General features: G+C 52.5%; 1 protein-coding gene across 6 annotated transcripts; it reads left to right on the top strand.

Moving 5' to 3' along the window:
- The first annotated feature begins 536 nt into the window (after positions 1-536).
- RAB3IL1 (RAB3A interacting protein like 1) lies at positions 537-21,462 on the top strand. Of its 6 annotated transcripts, none has more exons than XM_064163447.1 (12): positions 537-751; positions 7,208-7,442; positions 7,935-8,030; positions 9,471-9,548; positions 10,085-10,300; positions 12,281-12,400; positions 13,566-13,694; positions 13,809-13,921; positions 14,790-14,813; positions 17,419-17,518; positions 18,420-18,486; positions 18,892-21,462. In XM_064163447.1, the coding sequence occupies exons 1-12, from the start codon at positions 609-611 to the stop codon at positions 18,972-18,974; spliced, it is 1,404 nt and encodes a 467-aa protein (XP_064019517.1). In that variant the 5' UTR covers positions 537-608; the 3' UTR covers positions 18,975-21,462. The 6 variants fall into 6 exon arrangements, with proteins under 6 accessions (XP_064019517.1, XP_064019519.1, XP_064019520.1 ...); XM_064163449.1 differs by having other exon boundaries at positions 10,085-10,279; XM_064163450.1 differs by lacking the exon at positions 14,790-14,813.
- Positions 21,463-23,665: the final 2,203 nt, after the last annotated feature.

A 23,665-nucleotide genomic window follows, 5' to 3' on the forward strand; every position in this document is an offset into this window, starting at 1 on the left:
CCATTGAGAGGGAGATGAGGGCTCTCTGGGAGAGAATATAAAGCTAGCTGCATAGCCTGGGCTGGGGGGAGATCACTGGGGAATGGTGTGGAGTGGCTTCAGAAGTGTCAGGAGTCTCCTTGGGGTGCTGGAGGAAGGTGTTTAGGCTGAAGAACCCCAATGGAGCTCCACAAATGTATCTCTATGTGCAACTCTTACCTCCCAACCAGTTATTTTTGCAAGTGGTCAGGTTTCAACATCTCCAGCACATTGCCTCTTAACACTCCCTGTCTGCATTATCAGTTCTCCTTCTTCCTGCCTTTGTTGGATCCTGGAAGTTCTACCTTTCTAATCTGGGGACCCTCTGTCCCTGCCAGCCAGGCCTCCTTGGGAGTTAATAATTACAGAAACTAATTACTTCTGGTGCTGCTTTGCGAAGCTGAAGATTTTTCCCCTCCTCCCAAAAGCTCCTTGAAGATAACAAAGGTTACAGCCTGCTCGGACACTTCGTTCTGAGACTGCAGGGCATGGAGTGGTGGATGCTGGCTATGAGATAGGGCAGGGCTGTAGGTGGCATGGACACCCAGAGGGAGCTGGGACATGGGTAGTATCTACAACAGCTCTCTGCAATGGAGATGAGGATCGTCATGTCTAACGAGCCTGCCTTTGGTAGTGTGTCTGGCAGTGAGGAGGAAGATGGAGCAGCTGCCTCTGAGTGCGAAGGCTTGGGGGAGACGCCTCTGCCTGGAGGACAGCCCAGGACAATGACAAGGTAGGATGCTGTGGGAGACGTGGGGCAACCACTCTGGAAACCACACTCTGAGAGTGACCTGTGATGGCAGGGGCCAGTTTTTGGTCCAGTGGAGGAGGCGCCACGGCTGCATTGCCAACAATCCAGAAGTGGTGGTGGTGGGATCTGCTGTGGGGCTGGGGTAAGGGTGGGAGGGCTTTGCCCTTTTTGTTCTCAGCAGGAGGCATGCCCCAGGGGCAAAGTGCTGTGCACTGCTTGGAGCACTCAGTGGGGAGGTGGAAGCCCACGGTGCTGCAAGTGGCAATTGCCTCTCTGCCTGTAAGTAATGCCCCAGTGAGAGGGTGAATTTTCTAGACCTGTAACTCCTCTTTATGTCAGTGGGATGTGGAGTGGATCACACATCTCCAAAAGTCCCAGGAATCACCTGTGGCTGACTCTTGTTGCCCCTCTCTGCTGGGAGAGTAGAGCAACCACAGAAAAGCTTTCAGGATGAGTACACCCTGGGCTGCTCTCATCTACAGGGAGAGCTACTTTGCTCCTTCAGTCCAGTGGAAGGATGAGCTAAAGGCTGGAGCCACAACATCCAAAGTTCAAAGCTCAGTAACAACAGAACTGACTCATCTCATTCATACAAGGGTAAAATGCTGAGTTTGAAGATCCTGGTGGAGGAGTCCCACTGACCCTTACCACTAACAAGCCCAGGCCTTTCTGTGTGAGGAGTAGCATTGTGGAGTCACAGAACTGGTTTAATTGGAAAAGATCTTTATGATCATGGAGTCCAACCCTTAACCCAGCACTGCCAGGGCACCGCTAAACCATGGCCCTCAGCACCACATCTCCATGACTTTGAAACCTCTCCAGGGATGGGGACTCCACCACTACCCTGAACAGCCTCTTCCAGGTCTTGACAACCCTTTGGGGGAAGAAATTGTTCCTCAAGTCCAACCCGTCCCTGGAGCAACTTCGGATTGCTTCCTCTTGTGCCGTCACTTGTTCCTTGGCAGAAGAGCCCAACCCTCACTTGGCTCCAGCCTTCTTGCAGGGAGTTGTAGAGATTCACAAGGTCTCCCCTCAGCCTCCTTTCTCCAGCCTCAACAACCTCAGGTCCTTCAGCTGCTCCTCACCATTCCTGTTCTCCAGACCCTTCCTCAGATCGGTTGCCGTTCTCCGGACTGTCTCCAGCCCCTCAATGCCCTTCTTGGAGTGAGAGGCCCAAAACTGAACCCAGGGTTTCAGGTGTGGCCTCAGCAGTGCCCAGTCCAGGGGAGCGATCCCTGCGCTGCTCCTGCTGGTCACACTCTTGCTGATCCAAGCCAGGCTGCTGGTGGTCGTCATGACCACCTGAGCACACCCTGCCTCATCTCCATCTGCTGTCACAGACACCCCAGGTCCTTTTGCACCGGGCACTTTCCAGTCACTCTGCCCCCAGCCTGGAGCCTTGATGAGGTTGTTGCTGACTCAGGCGCAGGTCCCGGCCCTCGCCCTTGTTAACCTCACCCGGTTAGCCTCACGCAGGAGCCCAGCCTGGCCAGACCCCGCTGCGGAGCCTCGCACCTCCAGCGGCTCAGCGCTGCCAGCCCGCTCCGGCAGGGGGCGGTAGTGCGCGGGAGCCGCGCTGGCATCACGTGGCGTGCCCCCTCCCGCTCCCCCGTGCCGGCGGCGGGGGCGCGCCCTGGGCCGGGGCCGCGCAGCGGGCACGGCTCCGGACATGGGGGCGGCGGCGGCGGGCGCGCCTCCGCCCTGAGCGAGCGGCAGCAACGGCGGCGGCGGCGGGACCCACTATGCTGCGGGGGTAGGTCCGGGAGCTGGGCGGCTGCGGGCGGCGGGGGGAGGCGGCCGGGCCTGCGGTGTCAGGCGGCTGAGCCGGGGCCGGGCCGGGCTGCTCCCGGGCCGGGCTTCCCCCCAAGCCTGGCCGGCTGTGCGTGCTGGGACGGGGCTGTCTGGCCAGCAGGAACCGGACTGTGTCCGCACGGACTCGCAGAGGCTTTGGTTGTGCTCGGTTAACACCTCGTGCCCTTGCAGCCCGAGCGCGCTGGGCTCAGGGCTCTGCAGGTTCGTGTGGGGCAGTTGCGTGGAAGCGGTCGGGAGAGGGAATAAGGAGGGACCGCGGGCACCGGCGGCTCTCGGCTGCAAGGACACCGCAGGCAGTTGCTGGCTGCTGAGAGAGGCGTGAGGCGTACACACTGCTGTAATAAAGCACTGCTGTAGTGTTTAGTCAGAGCTCAGCCTGGACGGAAGGAGGCTGAGACCTTCTCCCTCTCTCCGACTCTTTGAATGGAGCCAGGAGCCAGGTAGGGGTTGGTCTCTTCTCCCAAGGAGTAAGTGACAGGACGAGAGGAAACGACCTCAAGTTGCTCCGGGGAAGGTTTAGGTTGAACATGAAGAAACTTCTTTGCCGAAAAGGCTCTCGAACAGTGGAAGAGCCTTTCCAGGGAGGTGGTTGAATGCCCAACACCCTGAAGGTGTTTAAAAGACACAGCAGCGTGGTGCTGAGGGACATGGCACAGCCATGACCTGGCAGTGCTGGATTAATGATTCGACTCCATCATCCTAAAGGTCTTGTTCCAAGCAAAACAATTCCGTGATTCTCTGTGCTTTGCCAAGCTTTGCCGAGCTCCTCTCGGGGTACCGAGCAGGCTGTGGACCGACGCCGCATGGCAGCGGTGCAGAACAGCAGCAGTCAGGCTTCGGTCCCGATCCAGATGGAAAAGTCAGGTCCTCTCCACGTGAGCTGAACCTGGAGAGCCCCCCAGGCTGCTGGTATGGGAAATAACCCTGTCAGAGATCAGCGCTGCAGGAAACATGTGGGGCCCGCTGCAGAAAAAAGTGCAGATCCTGCACATTTTTTTGCCTTTTCTACAGCATCCAACTTCAGAAGGTGGTGTGGGGTGTTTGGGGCTTCTTTGGTTGAAGTTTGCATTTCTTCTGGGACCTCTAGGATGTGATCCGCTTTCCCGAGGAAGGCAGCCACCGGTCAGACCAGTGATAGTGAGAGAGGAGGAGTGTCCGTGGTGGTCCCTTTGGCCTCTGAGGGGCTGTGTTTCAGAGCCTCGCTGTACCCTGGAGGCTGGGCAGAAGCCAGCACAGCTAAGGCTTTTGTAGAGAATCCACTATTCCCTTAAAAAAACATTGGGATGATTTTCCAGGCTAGGCTTTTAAATCCTTTGACATTCTGGAGTGTGAGTGGGTCTGTTTCATTCCTCCTTGTCCTTCAGCTTTCCTCCATAGCAAATGGAAGCAGGAACACCTGCTTAGTTGTTTGTATTTTTTTTCACTAACTGCCTAGATTTCAATCCCTTTTTTTCCCCACTGTCCTCTGACTTTAGTTTCCTTCTGATCACCGAAGCAGGAGGTGTGCAGACTGCCTGGGGCCCTTTTGGCGTGTTTCTACTGCAGGAGAATCCAGAGGGATGTGATCCAGAGGGATGTGTTCTCAGCAGCTCACCCTGTCTAATCTTAGAGGTCCACAGCAGAGAGGCCTTGCACTGTGCCACCTGAGAAATGGTTTCAGCACTGAACACATCTCTCTGTGCTTCCCCTGCTCTGTGGCAAATGCACTGCAGAGAGCCTGCCCTGATCTTTGGGATGAATTGGTCTCACTACATCCCCACCATCTTGTAATAGATGTAATTCCTTCCTTTGAGTCATTCTCTTCCTTGCTCCCTCCCCTTCCTTAGTGTTTGAGGACCTCCTCATCCCATTAGTGATGTCACTGTTTGGGTAAGTGAACCCTGTTAGCTAATCTTGACCTTTCAAAACCATTTTGGTTGACCTTTTCCTTCTTCAAGGGCTGGGACACCTCTGCTATGAGAAGAGGCTGAGGGAGCTGGAGAGGAGAAGGCTCCAGGAAGACCTTAGAGCTGCTTTCCAATAGCTGAAGAGATCCTACAGGGAAGCTGGAGAGGGATTTTTCATCTGAGTGTCTAGAGACAGGACAAAGGGGAATGGTTTGAAGCCAAAGGAGAGCAGGGTTAGACTGGATCTTAGGAAGAAGTTCATCAGTACAAGGACAGTGAGACTCTGGAATAGGCTGCCCAGGGAGGTTGTGGATGCCTCCTCCCTGGTGGTGTTCAAGGCCAGGTTGGATGAGACCTTGAGCAGCTGAGTCTAGTTGAGAGGCTTCTCTGCCCATGGTGGGGAGGTTGGAGTAGATGAGGTTCCTTCCAACCCAAGCCATTCTGTGATGTTTTTTGTTCTCTGCAGTTCTGCCTTCCCTCCAACTTACCACACATGCCAGCAGAGCAGCCTAACTGGACCAGGCAGGCAGTATGCACCATGAAGTCCACCACTTGTGTGCTCTGTCACACCTCAGGCTGCAGATGCCTGCCCAGTGTGGGAGTTCCTGTTGGCCATGGCTGGCTCAGTCAACCATATCCCTCCATAGCTGTGCGTATTGCTTTTCATCAGGCAGCCCCAGCGTGCTGAACAGCTGGGGATGAGTTATCTTAGGTTGGAGGAACTCTCTGTCTTTTTACCTCTGGCCAAAACTAATTCTGTCTCCTTGCCCTTTCCTCAACGCACCCTTTTATGTTGTTTTCCATACTTCCAAATTTAGCAGTGCCACCAGGGTGAGCCTCTCCTAGCTCTTCCCAGTGAGCCTTCAGTGAAAACATGAAGTTTATGGGTCACTAGCTCATTGCTGTCCTTCCCTACCTCCTTAGCACAGCTGTCTGAACATCTTTCTGCTGCTTTGGCTCAGCAGAGAGGTCAGCAAAGTCTGTGCTGCCTGGCCCCCACCCCCAGTTCTGTAGTCACGTTGGCATGGCAGCCCTGCACCTTCCAGGGTTTCACAGAGTTTTCCACTTGTGCTTTTCCATGTGATTTTCTGTGGCTACTTCATCTCTCCCTCTTGGGAGGGGACTGTGGACACCTGTTGCTGATAGACAGCTTTGAGGGGCAGGAAGGGGGCAATCTGAGTAGGAAATGTGGCAGCACCATGGGTGGCACAGCCTAGGAGAAAAAGGGTCTGTCGGTAGTTGGGCTTCATGGTTTGGCTGCTTTGAGGGAGATGAGGGAGAAGAAGGCTGTGTTGAGCTGCACGTGGCTGAGGAGATGAGGCCAGTCTGTGCTTTGGGGCTGGAGTCAGGGTGAGGGGAAAGAGTGGCCTGTCTGGAATGCAGGAGGAAGGGCAAATTCAGGAGAGGATAATACAGGAATTGGGAGAAGAGAAGAAGTGATCCTAAGCAAAAGGAGATGGGAACTTCTCTGTGAGAAGAGCTAGTGGGCAAGAAGGAGCTTGCAGGAGGAGGGATTGGTGTTGTGCATGGACAGGGAGAGCAGCACAGCTGGGATAAGGCTTGTGAGCCAGAGATAAGTGGGAGCACATTAATCTGCAGTGCAGTGTCTGTGTGCCCTGCTGAGTGGCTGGGCATGATAGAAACCTTCTATGTGTGTGAGCCTTGATCGTGCTCCCACTGACTTCAAGTGGCAAGTGAACCACTGAGGACAGCTCAGTGCATGAGGAAGGGCTGATGCAGGTGCTCTAGGCAATGTTGTTATTGCAGTGCCCTTCCTGCAGCCATCCAACCCTACCTTTTCCTACTCAAGCAGCTACAAAGCCTCCTAAATTCCTCCACAGCCTCTTCTGCTGACAAAGTTCTGCTGAGCACTGGGGAACAGTGTCCTGGGTCACTCTTCCTGTTTCCTCTTTCTGGTTCATAGAATCCCGATTTGGAAGGGACCTCCAGAGTCATCTGGTCCAACCTTTCGTGGCAGAAGCACAGTCTGCACCTCTGACTTGCCAGCCACTGAAACTCAAAGTGGGACTTCAGCTGAGCTCAGTGGAAATACACTGCTTTAGATGGCTCTGCAGAGGACTCTGGTGGGAAGGCAGTAGGCTGAAACAGATCCTTCCCCTCTGAAGCAGTGATGGGGGGAGAGGAAGGCTGGGTTTGTGCTGAGGTGGGGATTAGGGTCTGTGTATTGCTAGAAAACAGGAGAGCTGAGCTCACTTTTTCTTGCTGTGGTCTTTGATCTGCTGGGTGCATGCTGGAGTCCTAAATAGACCAGCTGCACTCTGTTTCTGAAAGCAGATGAGGACAGGACTGCTGGAGCAGTTATCCTTAGTTCTATTCTTTGTCCTGAATCAAAAGTAGCTGGGCCATGCTGGTTGAGAAGGGTAAAACCAGGAGGCTGATCATCACAGCCTGATTCTTAAAGATCCCAGGACAGAAGAGGAGGTTTCCCCCAAAGGCTTTATTTCAGACTGTAATTTCCTCTTCTGTTGCTGGTCTGGAGGCAATGCATTGCAGAAGGGTGAAGCACTTCAATAGGGAGACAGTGCCTGCGTGCAGGGTGAAGGAAGTGGTGCTGCTGGGCACAAAGCAGGTCCTCCAAGCCAATCCTGGCCTCTTCATATGCTGTCACCCTCCCTGTCTGTGAGGTGGATGTGCTTGGAGTGTTAAAGGAAGGCTGGAGTGTTAAAAGAAGGCTTTGAGTTGCCCCCACATGAAGTTCCCCTGTGCTGGTACCCCACAGCCAGGCCAGTTTTGAGGAAGACAGCCAGAAGCAACCAGTTGTGGGACACTGGAAGCCACTGATGCCATCCAAAGGCAGCAAGGAAGAGCCAGAGGCTGGATGCCAGGATGCTGGAGGTGTGGATGAGACCCAGTCCACTGAGCAGCTCAATGTGTCACGTCTGCGCAGCTCTTCAGTGGAGATCCGTGAAAAGGGCTCTGAATTCCTGAGGGAAGAGCTGCACAAAGCACAAAAGGTAAGGCCCAGGGTTTGGGAGGGCTCCTGAGGATGGCAGCACAGATTTGAGCAGCTAGAAATGCTGCTGAGGAGATTAGGGTCTAAATGTGGCTGTCCCACAGACTGGAGCAGGAAGAGCAGGAGAGAGGTTGAGCTGAGGTGGGCACGAAGTGTTTTGGGGCAGGACATCAGTTGCTAGGTTGACCCAAAACCTGGAAAATTAGTCCTGGAAAGCTGCTGTAGAAAGCAGCTCGAGGCAAGCAGTGATTACTGTGAAGCTTCCTTGCTAATGGCAAATGAGCAATTCCAGCCTGAAAAGCTGCTGCAGTTTGTGGAGTAGTGGCTTTGGTGACACAGAGCATGGTACAGAGCTCAGTGACAGCAGCCTTGGGCTGGGTATCTGTGCTCTGGTGGGGAGGAAGGGTTGTGATTGACAAGTCAAGGCCAACAGGCATCAGTGCTGCTGGGGCCTGCTGCAAGCTTACATTTGCCACTCCCATTTCCTCAACAGGAGCTGAAGCTGAAGGACAAAGAATGTGAGAGATTGTCAAAAGTCAGAGAACAGCTGGAGCAGGAACTAGAGGAGTTAACAGCAAGCCTGTTTGAGGTACCACCCTCTTCCTTTTCCCATCATTTCTTCAGCTAAGCTTACACCCAACTCCTTTAAGACAGGCTTTCCCTGAATTTCCTGCCATTTCCTCCCAGTTTCCACCTTTCCCCTGTTGTTTTTCCTCACTTGGAGAAGCAGAGCTGGGCAGTGTTGCAGGCAGAGTCTCAGAGCAGAGGCTTGTACCTGCTTCTGGAGAGCATTTTCCTGCACTTCTTTCCCTTCTATTGGCTGTGGGGTGGTGTAAAGAGCTCAGCAGCTGTCTGGGTTTGCTACCAGATGTACAGACCTGTGTAGTGATGCCCGTAGCTAAGTAGCTCTCTGTTACCCTTCCATGCCTGCTCCATGGTCTGGACAGCAGCTGCTGTTTGGGTACATGAGTCCCTCACTGCCTGGCTCATGTCAGCCCTTACTTGGGGTGGAACTGTTTGGATGTCCTCATACACTCTGCTCCAGCAAGTGTTCAGAAGTTCTGTTGGTTGGGTTTTTGGTAGCTTGCTTCTTGCCAAGCCCTGTCCTGGCAAAATCCCATTTACCAGCAGCTCTAATGTCTGGACCTGACTGGGCAGTGAAGAAAGGCAGAGCCCATCTGTACCTTTGAAATACAGGCTGGTGCTGAGTGTGAGGGCCAGGAGACCATCTCCCTCCTGGAGGTCTGGCTGCTTGGGCTCAGGCTGAGCTTAGAGATAGTGTAGTTGAGGGCTGTCTCCTTGTTCTGCTGGCTTTGAGCACATTGCTTCCAGACAGTGCTATGGGGAGGCTCCAGCTGGGACTCACACTGCTCTTTTCTTCTGAGTGAGATAATTTGAGGTCAGGCTCCACCATCTAGCTCCCACCTGCTGCTGCAGCCCTGCCTGAAGCAGTAAGGGAAGTGGGACCAAAGTGCAATAAGAAGTCAAGCAAGAGCAGTGACCTCATCCAAGATGTGGAGCAGCAAGCCTGGATCAGGATCTGTGCTGCAGGGAGAGAAAACAATCTGGTGATCAACCAGCAAGTCTGCAGTGGCAACACAGGGCTGAGACTCAGTGGGTCTGAGCCAGGGTCAGAGTCACAGGGCTGCTGCACACAGCTGTAATGTGGCACAAGTGAGTGCTAATGGTAAAGCTTTAGCTTCAAGGCAGTTCTCAAGGGCATGGAGAGGCAGGCTCTTGCTTCTGGCTTCCTTCACAGCACCTCTTATCAGTGAAAGAGATGACCTTGGACTCAGCCAGCTCAGCTCCTGAATGCAGGCAGCTGCACTCTTAGAAGTGGGATGACCTCCAGGCCCTGGCACCAGGAGCCTTCTCTGGGGAATGGTGCTGGAAGGTTCCTTGCAAGTGAGCCAGTGGTGTCTGCACCCTGCTTGCTTGCACAGAGCAAGGTGTGGCAGAGCTTTGGCCTGCCCTGGGGCCTTTATGAGTTGGGGCTGCAACAGGCAGACTAAAATTCTCTCTGGTCCAGGAAGCACACAAGATGGTGAGAGAAGCAAACACCAAACAGGCAGCGTCAGAGAAACAGCTGAAGGAGGCACGGGGCAAGGTGAGAATATTCTCTGTGACTTCATCTCTCTGCTAGGTCAGTGCCATCCCTGTCCCACTTGAAGGAGAGCCTGCAGCTCAGGCTCTCTGAGATGCTGCACTTGCTCTGTTGAATACGGGGGGCAAAGATGTCCTTGCTGTCTGCCACTTATCCAGCAGGTCCCCTTTGAGAGGTGGGTGCCAGGGGGAACCCAAGAGAAGTGCTAAGCTGTGGGGATGGTTTGAGCAGGGAGCTGGGGAGCTGGGATTTCCTGACAAGGCTGCACCACAGGGCTGCTCAGCTGGTTTCTTCTTGAGGGAGAAGTTACTTTGAGAAGAGCCTGCAGCAAAGCGTGTTCAGGCTGAGAGGCAGAGGGATGGGCTCCCAAGTAGCTCCTGCTCCAAACTCTGGATGGTGGTGGGCATTTGGGAGAATGGGGAGAAGGCTTCATGAGTGGGCTTGTAGCTGGGTCCCTGTGGCTTTAGTGTGTAATGGGGTGCAGTGAGCCTGAGTTCAGCAGCCGCTGAAGCTGGTTGACTCCTGCCTTGTCTCCTCAGATCGACATGCTGCAGGCGGAGGTGACAGCTCTGAAGACGCTGGTGATCACATCCACACCTTCCTCTCCAAACAGGGAGCTGCACCCTCAGCTCCAGAGCCCTTCTAAAGCTGTCTTCAGGAAGGGTCATGGGCGAAACAAAAGCACCAGCAGTGCAATGGTTTCGGCTGCCAGCCAGAATGTGACCCCACAGTCGGTCAGTCATGAGCGCAGAGAGGTGGGTGAGGGCTTGGAGCTGCTGCTGGTGCTGTGCTCAGGGAGCTGTGCAGCTTCCAGCTTGGGCTTCCTGAAGAGCAATGTGGTTTTAGCACTGGGAGAAGCTGCCTGTGCAGTAATCTGGTGTGTTCCCTAAATTTGTGCTGAGGCAAGCTCTGGAAGGTTTCCATTTGTGGAGATTTCCCCTTCTGGGAAACCTGTTGCAGGCTGCTGGAGGAAGCAGTTGAGGGATCCCTGGAGGGCATGGACAGTTACCAGTGCTGAGAGTGGCTGTGTCAGGAGTTGCTTTGTTCTGCTGTGTCTTGGCAGTTGAGTCCCTTGCTGCTCTGGTGTGATTTGCTGTTGTTGCTTCTCTCTGCCTAGTTTGGCTTGGGCACAAGGACACCATCAGCTTGTCTTTGTTACTCACTCTGTGTTCCTGGGCATGTCACTCTTCTTTCTCTTGCTTGCAGAGCATGTATTTAACTATATTTAGTTCCTTCCTCACTGGAAGGAGCTGGGCAGAGAAGCTTATAAGATATTTGTGAGTATCTTTCCAACAAAGCCTCTTGAATTCCCTTTGGCAATGCTTTGATTGTCTCCCACCTGCTGCAACCTTTGGTGCAAGTAATGCATCATCCTGCCAGGACATTACTACTTGGGAGTGTTCTGCTAGCCACATGTGTACACAGCTTTCTCGGGGGGCAGAAAGGAGGCAGTTTATGGTCAGGAAGAGTGAGAATGTGGTAGGGGAATATACCTCCCTAGTGATTATTTGGGAGCTGCAGGCTCTGTTGAGGGAACTGGGAGGCACCTGATCACTTGGCTTGTGTGGGAACCTGTGCAGAAGGGCTGCTCTCACCAAAGAGGTGACCACACTGGTAATGCTTGCTTCTGGTAGTGGAGTCAATGAATGTGCCTTGTCAGCTTCTCATGGCTCAAATTTGAATGAGATTCATGGAATACCAGGTTGGAAGGGACCTCAAAGATCATCTAGTCCAACCTCTCATGATGCAGCCTCGAGGTGTTGCAGGTGGTGTTGGCTATAGCCATTGTTCTGAGCCAACAGTAGCGACAAGAGATGAAGATCTTTCACTCTGGTGAAGATCTTGAACTGTTTACAGGCAGGAGTAGAGGAACAAAAGCTGCGTCTGAAATAAAATGAAGGAAGGGAGGAGATGAGTGTCTGTGCAGGACTGATGTGCTGGTTTCTCTTGGTCAAGTGGGGAGGAGTCCAGGTATGCTGGAAGTTGGAGGCAAATGCAGTCAGCCAGAAGGTGCTTTGAGGGCCAGGAAGAAAAGGGTTTTAATCTTTATAAGGTGCTGTGACCTCTCCCAGTGCTACTCTTTCCTCGAGGCAGAACAGAGGAGCTCCAAGCTGAGAGCCCAGCTGGTGAGCCACTGACTACCCTGTAGAAGCTGTCCTCTGCCCACAGTGAGCAGAGAGCCTTTGCCTGCCAGTTAGTTCACTTTGGTGTTCTGGACTCAGTCTCAGCAAAGCTCGTGCTGATGGCCTTTAGAGAAGCTCTGTCTCTTGTAAGTGACAGGTTTGGACCTGTCCTTTCTTCATGTGGGTACCTTCCACTTCGTGCAGGTATCCTGGGGCTTAAAATGTCAGGGCTACAGCTTCCAGAGCCACCAGTGGTTTTTATTTAGCAAGGGTGGGGTTTTGTTCTCTCTCAAATGCCTTAGTGACCTATGTGAGAGGTGATCAAAGGGAATCTGGCCCTCAGAGTTGGTGCTGTGTGGAAGAGATGTTCCTCATCTTAAACTGAGCCTGAAAATGGCAGCATTTCTCTTTTCTCTTTGCACCTCAGGCCGAAGTTAAAAGCTGTAGCTTATGCCCCTGTGATGTCTTGAGCTGCATGTTTAGTTCTCTGGAAGGGAAGACTTGAGCCTTTCTTTGTGTCTTTTGGTTTGTCTGGTGATTTTTACCTCCCTTTATTCTTCTTCTTTCTAAACCTTTTCCCTTCACTGTCTGTCTCTCCCTCTGCCCTCAAAGTCTGGGTTACCTGCTCTCCTCTCTCTGCTCTTTTGTATCATCCCTGGCAAAGCTGTCCACCTCATCTATGAACCAGCCTGGCAGGCCTTGGGGGCAGATGCTTCCTTACCCTTGCAGCAGGTAACCTTTCTGGACAGGACTGGGGATGGGTGGGAGCCATCTGCCTCTGACACTTCCAGCCTTTTGGCTCTGCCTGCCTTTTGTGCTCACCTCCATTTTGCTTCGGTTTTGTGCTTGTCTCAATTTGGTTTTCCATCTCATGGCTCTGAAACTGACTCCTGGTACCATTCTGTCTCCACAGCACAGAGTGAGTGTGCTGGAGCCCAGATATCCATTCTTTGTGTTGCTCAGCAGGGTTTCTTTAGTTTTGGTTCTCCTTTCAGCAGTGCTAACAGGATTTTCTGGCCCTTTAAGGAGATGCCCTGTCAGTCAGGTTGGGTTCTACTGAGGATCCCTCTGGGGGTTAAATATCAGGTCCCAGAGAATCTCCAGGATTTATTTTCAGCCAGACAGGGATGGAGGCAGCAGCCTTCCTGATGGCTCAGGGGATGGGTTCCTTTCTGCTGAGCAGTGATAATGCTTGTGGGGCCACCTGTAAAAGGAGATGAGCAGACATGCGGCTGGGGAAAGCTGCTCCTACTCCTGGAGCTCCCCTTGAGAGACCTCCATTCCTACACTCAGCTTTCCTCTGCAAGCCTGTGTGGCTGCCCAGCATTCCCATTACACCTGCAACTCTCCAAACAGCAGAGTTCTGGGCTTGGAGTGTTCCCTAAAGAGCTGACAGTACTCGGTGAGCTCACCCTGGGGCTCACAGAGCATAGTCCTGCCGTTCATTCTTGGCTTTTCCCAGCTTGCCCTTTCCTGTAGCAATCCTTTCCTTACAGAAGGGTTTTGCCTCCTACCTCCTAGGTGCCACTCTACCATTCAGCTGCTCTCATCATTCCTGCCATGGGCTGTGTGGGCATCTGATCTGTTGGTGGTTGTGTGGTGGTTCCCCTGCAGCAGAAGTGCTGTCTTGTCCTGAAGGCAGATGGCTTAGAGAGGTGCCTGCAGCTTTCTGGCAGAATGAGCCCAGTATGGCTGCATCTGTCTGGCACAGAACTGCTGATGGGAGGGAGATGAAAGGTCCTTGGAGCAAGCCAGCTTCCTTCAGACACTTCTGTGATGTCTGAGCCTTTCTAGATGCCAAAACACATCATCTGTGGTTAGAAGGTGCCTGTTACTATGCAAGTAACCTGATGTGGTCTCTCTCCTTCTTCCTGCTCCTCTTGGACACACACTACAGGTCGACTCCATTTTATTTGCCGAGTTCCAGGCCTGGAAGGAATCTCCAACTTTGGATAAATCCTGCTCCTTCCTGGACAGAATTTATAGAGAAGATATAAAACCTTGTCTGGATTTCACAAAACAAGAGGTGAGTGCTGGGAAAAGGAGGACAAAAGCTGCACAGTGCAGCAGCACCAAAGCTGCTCCTTACTGGAGGTGACCTTTGCGCATTGCTGTCTGCACTGATTTCTCTTTGTCACAGCTGTCAGAGCTGGTGCGAGTGGCTGTGGAGCAGAACACGCTCACCATCGAGCCAGTGGCTGCCCAGACCCTGCCTGTGGTGAAGGTGTCAGCAGAAGAGTGTGGTGGGCCAAAGTAAGGAACCATGTTTGTGTTCTCTTGGTCCTTTTGTACCGTGTAGTGGAGTTTGGCCAGGCCTTGCTCAGTCACTTGAGTGGAACAGTTGAGAGGGCTCATCCAGGTGCTCTCCTAGCCTGTGTCCAGGACTAGTTCAGCTCAGCTCTTCACATGAGAAGAGGATTTAGCTCAGCTGCTGTGCTGTAGTTGACTTCTTTTGCGGGATCACTCAGTGCTGTGTCAGTGCCCTTGACCTGGGAGAGGAGGTTTTGTTTTACCCTTTAAGGTGGCAACTTGTTTAATGTCCTCTGAAGGTGTACTTCCCTATACTCTGGGTCAAAGGGCTTAAGCCAGAGCTGCTCCTGTTCTTGCATCTTGTGAGGTTTGAGCTCACCTTGTAAGCCTGACTTTGCTGGTGCACTGTGTGGGTTGGAGCCTAGGTCAGAATGGACCTCTTCTTGCTGTGTTTCATCTTCCCCGCCTGGTGCTGTCACCTTGCCATCAGAATTAGGACTGTGGCTGCTGCAGAGCTTGTGTGACTGTATCTGGTGTGACAGACAACTTGAGATTGCCTCAAAGAGGAGGAGTGACACAACATTCCAGATGAAGATAGGGGATTTTGTTCAGCTGTGGAATTTAAGTTCAGACAGGGCCCTCCTCCTCTCTTCACTCCTCTCTGACCCTTCCAGCAGAGCACCTTCGAAGCAAAGCTGTTCCTCTGACAGCAAATGCTCCCATGCAGCTTTTTGCCACTCTCCTCTGCATTTTCTGTCCTCTCTGAGGCAAATAGTTCCATGAGTCTGTGTCAGGCATGTTCCAAGAACAACCCATCCTGTGTTTATCTTTTATCTGTTGCCTTTTGATCTTTGTTTTTGTTTCTTCACAGTGGGTTCCGGTCCCAAATTGTAACGTAAGTGAAGTGTTTATTTTCCAGTCAGTGATCAAAGATCTCTAATCCATTAACAAGTTACTAATTTGGTGCCATTTAGCAGCTTTGAGGCTAGAGCTGAACTCAGCTAACTTTTTTTAACCCTCTTTACTTTCCACCCAGATAGCATGGCAAGGCCAATTAATTGGCCATAAAGGAACCCAAAGGAATTTGTTTCCTTTTCATTTCCACTTGAAAACATTGATTTATTGATTTTATGGCAGCTTTTTGAACATGTGGTGGACCAGAAAGGAGAAAGCTGGGACCACTGCCCAAGCTGAGACCTACCAGTCCTGCTTCTCTGTACCCTACAGACCTCAGTGCCACAGTTTGAGGAGTCTAGAAAGGGCAGGGAATGAGTTGGCCACTCTGACGTTGCCTACACAGCATCAGAGCAGAGTGCTGGCCAGAAGGTGCTGGGGACAACTGCTCTTAAAATCATAGAATCAGTCAGGGTTGGAAGGGACCACAAGGAGCAGCCAGTTCCAACCCCCCTGCCATGCCCAGGGACACCCTATCCTAGAGCAGGCTGCACACAGCCTCAGCCAGCCTGGCCTTGAACACCTCCAGCCATGGGGCCTCAACCACCTCCCTGGGCAACCCATTCCAGCCTCTCACCACTCTCGTGCTGAACAACTTCCTCCTCACCTCCAGGCTGACTCTCCTAGCCTCCAGCTTTGCTCCATTCCCCCCAGTCCTGTCACTGCCTGGTAGCCTAAAAAGTCCCTCCCCAGCTTTTTGTAGCCCCTTTTAGATCCTGGAAGGCTAAAATGAAGTCACCTGGGAGCCTCCTCTTCTTCAGACTGCACAGCCCCAAATCTTTCAGTCTGTCCTTGTAGCAGAGCTGCTCCAGCCCTCTTGTGGCCATCCTCCTGGCCCTTCTCTGGACACACTCCAGCATCTCCACATCCCTCTTGTAATGGGGGCTCCAGAACTGGATGCAGCACTCCAGGTGGGGTCTCACCAGAGCAGAGTAGAGGGGGAGAATCACCTCCCTCGCCCTGCAGCCCAGGGTCTGGTTGGCTGTCTTAACGTTTGGTTGATAATTACATCTCAGTTCACCTGAACAGCTGCAGCCCATGAGTCCACTCACAGCTAATATTTGCCTCCAAAGCAATGGAGAAGCAAGCACAGAGACATGCTCAGAAGCTCTCCAAGACATTTGCTCCTGTGTGTTGCCATCTCCCATGGCCCACAGCTGCAGCTGAGAGGTGATGTCCCTCTTCCCACCATGCAGGAACTGAGTCTCTGGGGAAGGTGGTGACTACACAGCAGAAGATTCTGCCTTAGAGCTTTCAGTGACGCTGAAGGGCAATTGGCTGCTCCTGGGTGCCATTTGTCTTGCAAATAACAGAAGGAAGTGGCAAGGAAGTAGACACATGCTGCACCCTCGCTGGTTTTCATGTCTTTTGGTGGTTTCCCTGGGAGCTGAGCTGTCTTCAAAAGACTGTTTTCTTCACTTGACCTTAAGCCAGGCTTGCATGTCTGCACCAGAAGGGATCGGCTTGTTCTTAGGAACTCCAAACCTTACTCAAAGCTACTGAAGTCATAGAATGGTTTGGGTTGGGAGGAACATTTAGAGGTCACCTACCCCACTGCAGTCAGCAGGGACATCTGCAACTAGCGCACACTGCTGAGAGCCCTGAGCAACCTGACCTGCAGTGGTTAGAGGGATGGGACATCTCCCACCTCTCTGGGCAGCATAGGCCAAGGTCTCAGCACCCTCAATGGAAAAACTCTTCCATGTATCCAGTCTAAATCTCTCTTAGTTTCAAGCCATCACCCCTTGTCCTGTCACAACAGGCCCCAAATCACTCCATGTGGCTTCCACTAGAGTAGCTTCATATTGGGCACAAATGGATTAATAGGAGCCTAGCATAAAGGCTGCAGTGTGGCTTGTTATGAGTTCTTGGTGTGAGCCACTTCTGTTCAAATGCTGGAGTTACCTGGTTTCAGCCTGGATTTGGTCCCCAGCCAGCATCTTTGTGTCCCACCAGGAAAGCTGATACACCTGAGCAGAAGTCCCTCAGCAAAAACCTTGCCTGGAACCTGCAGGAGATGTGCAGACAGCAGATGACATTTGTTCAGCTCTGCTCCAGCCCCAGCTCTTTCATATTTCCTGTGCTTTTGTCCTGGGCTGTCTGCCAGGACAAGGGTACAGGCCTGGCTGGCTGGGGAGTGCAATAATTCCTGGTTTCAGATATTTAGCCTAAGGTCACCCAGAGTTGCCACTTATGGGATCTTTCAAGGAGCAAAAAGTTCATCACAACCAAGGGTTTTTCTTCTTCATGCTCAACTGACACAGCACCTGGCTTCTGAGCTCCCACCTGGGGATGGTCTTGAGGTGTTTGAGTGAGAATCATAGAATCAGTCAGGGTTGGAAGGGACCACAAGGATCATCTAGTTCCAACCCCCCTGCCTTGGGCAGGGACACCCTACTCTAGATCAGGCTGGCCACAGCCTCATCCAGCCTGGCCTTAAACACCCCCAGGGATGAGGCTTCCACCACCTCCCTGAGCAACCCAGTTGCTGCTCTCTGCCCTGCCGCTGGGTTGCTGATACTGAAGTGTTTTCTCCTTACCTGCAGGAAATGTGCTCTGAGTGGCCTCCCCAGGACCTGCAAGCACCGCATCATGCTGGGGGATTCTGGGAGCTACTACTACATTTCACCATCCTGCAGGGCCAGGGTGAGTTTTCCACCTTCCCAGGGTGCTTTGATCCTCCAAAATTGTTCTAAACCCTGAAGTGGAGGAGCTGTTGGCTCAACCCTCAAACTGACAGGGCTTGAAGGTTGTTGCTGGAGTGGGAGCGTCTGTTGATTGGTAGCTGGGGTGCAGGTCTCCAGCCTTGTCTGCTGCTCTGCTGCTCAGCCTGTCTGCAGTGTGTTTGCTTTCCAGGCCCTGCTTCAGTACAGAGCTTTGTTTGTTTCACTCTGATATTATTTTTACTCCTCCTTTGTAAAATGCAGTCATTTTCTGCTCCTTAAACGCTGGCTCTTGTTACTCGCTGCAGATCAGTGACTCCAAGGGTTACAAGAACAAGCTGCCCTTTCTTTGGAGGGGAGGGAGAAGGTGAATGGTTTGGTAATGTTGCTGTTGAGGCTGAGATACAGAAGTTTATTCTTTCCCAAGTTCCTTTCCAAAAGAGCTGATCCTGCAGTTTCTGAGGCACAGAAGTTGGGTTTGTGCACAGACTCGGTTTTATCACTTGCACCAGATCACTCCTGCATGTCAGGAGCTCCTGGGCCTCCCTCACACCCCTTTTCTGAGCAAACCTCTAAGTATTTCCTTTGAGGGAAGATGATGGACTTGGCTACCATGTAGAGACCATTTCTGATCTCAGATCTGCGGTAGGTTGGAGTTTCTGCTCTGTCTCATGGACCTTGAGATGAGGTTGCAGATGCCCAGAATTTTGATGCCCTTTTTATTTTTCACCAACTTCCTTCCTATCTCTTTCCACCTGGTGGCACATGAGACAGTATTTCTTAGGTGCTGAACATCAAGAGCTTCTCTGCTGGATGCTGTGCAGGCCTCCTGACAGGCCAGACAGTCGTGGAGCTGACTTCTTTGTCTCTCTCTCTTCCTCCAGATCACTGCAGTGTGCAACTTCTTCACTTACATTCGCTACATCCAGCAAGGCTTGGTGAGGCAGGATGGTAAGGAGGGGCTGGTAGCTGGCTGAGGTGGGGATGTTGTCTGTGGGGCAAGGAGGGTGGAATTAAGAGGTCCTGTTCAGTGTGGCAGGAGTGGGACTAGTTTGGAGTGCTCTGAGCACCCTGTGTCTTCGAGAAACAGTTTGATGACAAAGAGCATGAGCAGAAGGAATAGATACACCCATTCCTTGCTCATCAGCTTGCTGGGAGCTTTGCCCTGGGGTGGAACTGTTAAGAGGTGCCCCTGATAGTCTTCTGCTCATCCAGCATGTCTGTTTCCCTCACTATGGGGATGAGCCTGCACTGAGAGCACAGCACGACATGAGTTGGTGTCCCCAGCTGTGCCTTGCTGACTGATTCTTGGTGTTTTTTCTCCCTTGTCTTCCCCACACCCTTTTTGCTTTGCAGTGGAGCTGATGTACTGGGAGGTGATGAGGCTCCGGAGGGAGATGTCTGTGGCCAAGCTTGGGTTTTATCCCAGTGAGATGTGAGCAGAGGCCTCAGCATGGAAGGAAACTGCTCCTGTGTGAAGGGCTTGTCAAACGCAGCAGTCTGCCAGACAGCTGAGTGCGGTGCCTCTCCTGCCATGGGCCTTTCTCCATTCCCACCCTCCCTCTGCCTGAAGCTAAGCAAGGAGCAAGAAGCACAAGTTCCACCTTCAGCTGTCTCACTTCTCCAACTGTGACTGAAAAGCAGCTGCCAAGCTGCCCCCTCATAGCTGGGCTGGCCCTAGCTGCTCCGGGGTGGCTGTCTACAGACTGTCTTCTATGGAGTCCCCTGTACGCAGTGTGTATCCCTGGGTTTTAAACTTCTCTTTTTATATGCAGTCTGCTTTGGCATAGTATGAGGCCAGCCCTGTGCAAGGCAGGAATCCTGGCCCTTCTCTTTGTCTTTCAGGACAGATGCTGGCTGTCTGTCCATCTGATCCACTCACTCTTTGGGGTGGAGGGTGCTGTGCCCAGCCACATATCTGGGTCCTGCTGACCACTTGCTCCTTGAACAACCCTGTCAATAATAGCAGCATGCAATAGCCTGATGGAGAGCCATGAACAGCCTTGTCCAAGCACTTCCTTGCTCCTTTTGAAGGAGCCTGCAAGAGAAGCTTTCTGCCAGCTGAGTCACAAAGAGGGATTTGTTTCCGTTTTTAGCTTGCAGTTTGGCGCTGGATAATCCAGGCTGGGGGAACAGCCAGAGCTGTGCACCTGGGGCCTTCAGCAGAGGAAAGAAAGAGCAGGGGATTTGCATCACTCACAGCTGGCCACAGCTTGGCTGCCGTCTGCAGGGTGCTTTCTCCTGGTCTAGAGAGTCTGCTGCAGTTGTCACAGGTAGATGTGAAGCTTGACAGGAGGTGCCCTGCAATAATCCTTGGTGCACGAGTTCCCCGTGGTGCTCTTAGATGCAAACCTCACCCCCAGACAGATGCCTTTGAGCTGCTTCTGCTTTCAGGGTAGCTTTAGGCAGTGTTGTTCCCTCTGTTTAAATAGATACTGTGGTCCCAGGCTGGCTTCATTGTCTCAGCTTGCTGGCCCAGACCAGACAGTCTTCAGAGCCTGGCATCTCCTCCCCAGTATTATATCCAACCATTTAGCCCAGCTTCTCCCCATCTGCCACCTCCAGTGAGGAGGTCTGAGTTGTCTTCATGTGCACCCGAGGGTTGTGGCTGTGGTTCCTGTACACCTCCAAATGTTCTGGGAGGGATGTCACTAAAGCTCTAGCTTGAGCCTGGGCCTGGCCTCACCTGCACAGAAGTGTGCTAAAGCCATGACAGTGTTTTGTAGCCAGTTGAGCCTTTTCCTCAGTGACTCTGGATTCAGCTCAGCCATCACCCACCCAGGAGGTTTTATCTCTCGTGGCATTTCTGCACTCCTGATTGGCACACCACCCCACCCCTCGGCCACCATCATCACTCCCATCTCAGTAAGCTGGTCCCCAGAACCAGATCACTATCCTCAGCTCCATTAAGTTTCATCCTCTCCTGGGAGATCCTGCAGTAGGAGCTCTGTCTTCAGTGGAAGAAAATTAACTGAGCTGCTGTGGTTTTGTGCAGGGGAGGAAAGAACAGACAGGAAGGACAAAAAGGTTTTAATTTGGAGCTTAATACAAGGACAACTGCAGAGCAGCCCTGAGAACCTTCCCGTGGAAGACCTCTTTGAACACAAGCTTTCCTGGCACTGAGCATGCCCACAGTGTGCTCCTGAATTGCTCCTCAGAGTTCTCCTTGTGGCGATATGGGATTGTTTGCCAAGGGTTAGCAGCTACATTGTCCTCAGCTGGGAGAACACATTCCTGATAACACACACGAGCTTTGAATCCACCTCCTCAGCTCAGAAAGGGCTGACCTCCAAGTCTAAATTGTTAACACCCCACTTTTGCCTTTGCTTCCCGCAGCTGAGAACCCCAGCTCATGCTGCTCACCTTAACTAGGGTGTGTGCATGCATCTCCTCTTCACCAAAGGAATGGGTTTCAGAGGTGGAGTAAAGCCCTGAAAAATCCATCTTTGGGTAAGAGCCTGGCTGGGTCTTGAACCAGTGCTGAACCTGCATCTCTTTTGGTGGTGCCTGCAGCTCTGTGGCAATTTGACACCAGCTCAGAAAACACAAATATCTTTCCCCAGCTGCAGATTTCACTCCAGATAAAGTCTGCCCTTGGCAGTTTCTCCTTGTGTCTGTTCCCCTGACCTCTCCATGTTAGCTGCTCCGTTGCACAACCAACAGGGCTGCCTTGCAGCGCTGGGAATGAGATGATCTCTCTATGTAGGAGCCTTTTTTTTGGGGGTTGTGGGATGGGGTTTTTACCCCCCCCAGTGTCACTTTGTAAAGCACTTTGAGGTGAAAGGAATCTGAGCAATGCCTTGTAGCAGGTTGTCTTCCATTTAAAGCAGAAGGACTTGTAAATGAGTATGAAGTCACTCCGTTAGCAGCAGGATGGTTGCACCCTGCTCTGTCATAAAGGAAAATAAAGCAGATGTTATTAACCTCTTCAGAGGTCTGGCTGCAGTTATGGGGTTGAGGGGTCCCTCTTCAAAGGTCTGGTTACAGTTCTAGGGCTGGGTTGATGGAGGGGTTCAGCTTCAACGGTCTGGTTGCAGTTCTAGGGCTGGGTTGGCTGGGATGTGTGTGCTCTGTAGCCAGGAGAAGAATCCAGTTCCCCCACTGGATAAGGAATTGTCTGCTTGGCCCCACTCAGAGAGTTTTGAACATTGGATCAATGTCCAAATGGAGACCAGTGACAAGTGGCATCTCTCAGGAGTTGGTGCTGGGTCCAGTGCTGTTTAACATCTCTGTGGGCAGTGTGGACAGTGACACTGAGGCACTATGAGCAGGTTTGTGGATGACACCAAGCTATGTGATTCTGTTGACACACTGGAGGGAAGGGATGCCATCCAGAGGGACTTGGACAGGCTTGAGAGGTGAGACCATGCCAACCTCATGAAGGAGGATGAGTAAGGAGAAGACTCACCCCAGGGAGCCTTGTGTGGGGTGGGATGAGGTTCTCCAAAACGTGAAGCAGCAAACTGCTACAGAAAGCAGTGATCCTTACCTGTGCCTCTTTCCAAAATGCTGTCACCACAGAAGGAAAGCTGAGGACAAACACCTTAGCAGGGCCTGGGCTGATGGTTTGCAACTAAAAGAGGGAGATCTGGACTGGAGAGAAGGAAGACAATTTTAATGCTGACCGTGGTAAGACCCTGCCCTAGGCTGCCTCATCCCTGGAACCACTGCTGATCAGGTTGGTTTGGGCTCTGAGCACCCTGCTCTAGTTGGGCCTGTCCCTGCTGACTGCAGGGGGTTGAACTGGGTGAGCTTTAAAGATCCCTTCAACCCAAACCATTCTGTGGTGTTACAGAACGAATCATCTGGCCACAGAGGAGGAAACACAACTGGTGATCCCAAAGCAGGAACGGAGCTGGTGATGTCTGCCCTTCCTGCTGATGCCCTCACTGCCAGTGCTGGAGTAGAGCAGGGCTGCCAGCAGAGGGGAGCTGCCAGCAGAAGCTCTGTTGGACTCCTACAGCGTCTGTACCCAAAAGCAGCTCAAGAACCTTAGAATCTCAGAATCATAGAATCAACCAGGTTGGAAGAGACCTCCAAGCTCATCCAGTCCAACCTATCACCCAGCCCTATCCAATGAACTAGACCATGGCACTAAGTGCCTTATCCAGTCTTTTCTTGAAGACCCCCAGGGACAGTGACTCCACCACCTCCCTGGGCAGCCCATTCCAATGCCAATCACTCTCTCTGTGAAGAACTTCTTCCTAATATCCAGCCTAGACCTACCCTGGCACAACTTGAGACTGTGTCCCCTTGTTCTATTGCTGGTTGCCTGGGAGAAGAGGCCACCCCCCACCTGGCTACAATGCCCCTTCTTTGCGCGCAAAAGCAGCGCCTCGCTTTCCGCAGAGGTTCCGGTGCTACGCTGTGCGGCACCGCCAGACAGCCACAAGAGGGCGCAGGTGGGCAGGGCAGGGGCTGGCCGCTCTCGCTGGCCGCCCGGTGGGGCTGCAGCATCTCGCAGCCACCAGAGGGCGCAGGTGAGCCGGGCAAGGGCTGTCCGCTCTCGCTGGCCGCCCTGCGGGGATGGAGCATCTCCAAGGACCCACCTCGCTTCTGCTCCTGCCTCTGAAGGCATGGGACCTCCTGACCTGTCTTCTGCTGCCTCTCCTGAGCTGTATTTCTGCAGCCTTCCTCCACTGCTGCCAGGGGGAATTGGTGTCAGATGGGCGACGTTCTCTTGGAGCTTCGTTGTCCCCATCTGTCAGCCTGGGAGGTGATCAGTTTCCACCATGAGGTGGATATTTGGGGCTCACTATTTAGGACAGCTTCTGTCTGGAGCTCTAGTAGGAGTGCTGAGGTGGGTGTGTGTATGCTTGATGTGTTTGGTCTACCTCTATTTAGAACTCTGGGCATTTGTGCATGTACTCATGGCTGGAAAGGATGAGGGTCTGCAGGTCCAGAATGATCATCTTAACCAGGACTGCAGAGAAGCTTGGGTTTGGAAGAGAAAAGAGATGGTTTAGATGTCTGATGGAGGATGGTGTTGTGCACAGTGAGGTACTTTTAGGTACTCAGATGTTAATAAGTGCTGAAGTGCAGCATCTAGGAGACTTTGAATGGCAGGAAGAGAGAAACCAGGATAAAGGACCTTTACTTTAGTTGCTCCTGGTAGTTGCCTGGGTTTGCT

This window comes from Pogoniulus pusillus, chromosome 24 (assembly GCF_015220805.1).
Source record: "Pogoniulus pusillus isolate bPogPus1 chromosome 24, bPogPus1.pri, whole genome shotgun sequence".
In the NCBI taxonomy this organism is placed as follows: domain Eukaryota; kingdom Metazoa; phylum Chordata; class Aves; order Piciformes; family Lybiidae; genus Pogoniulus; species Pogoniulus pusillus.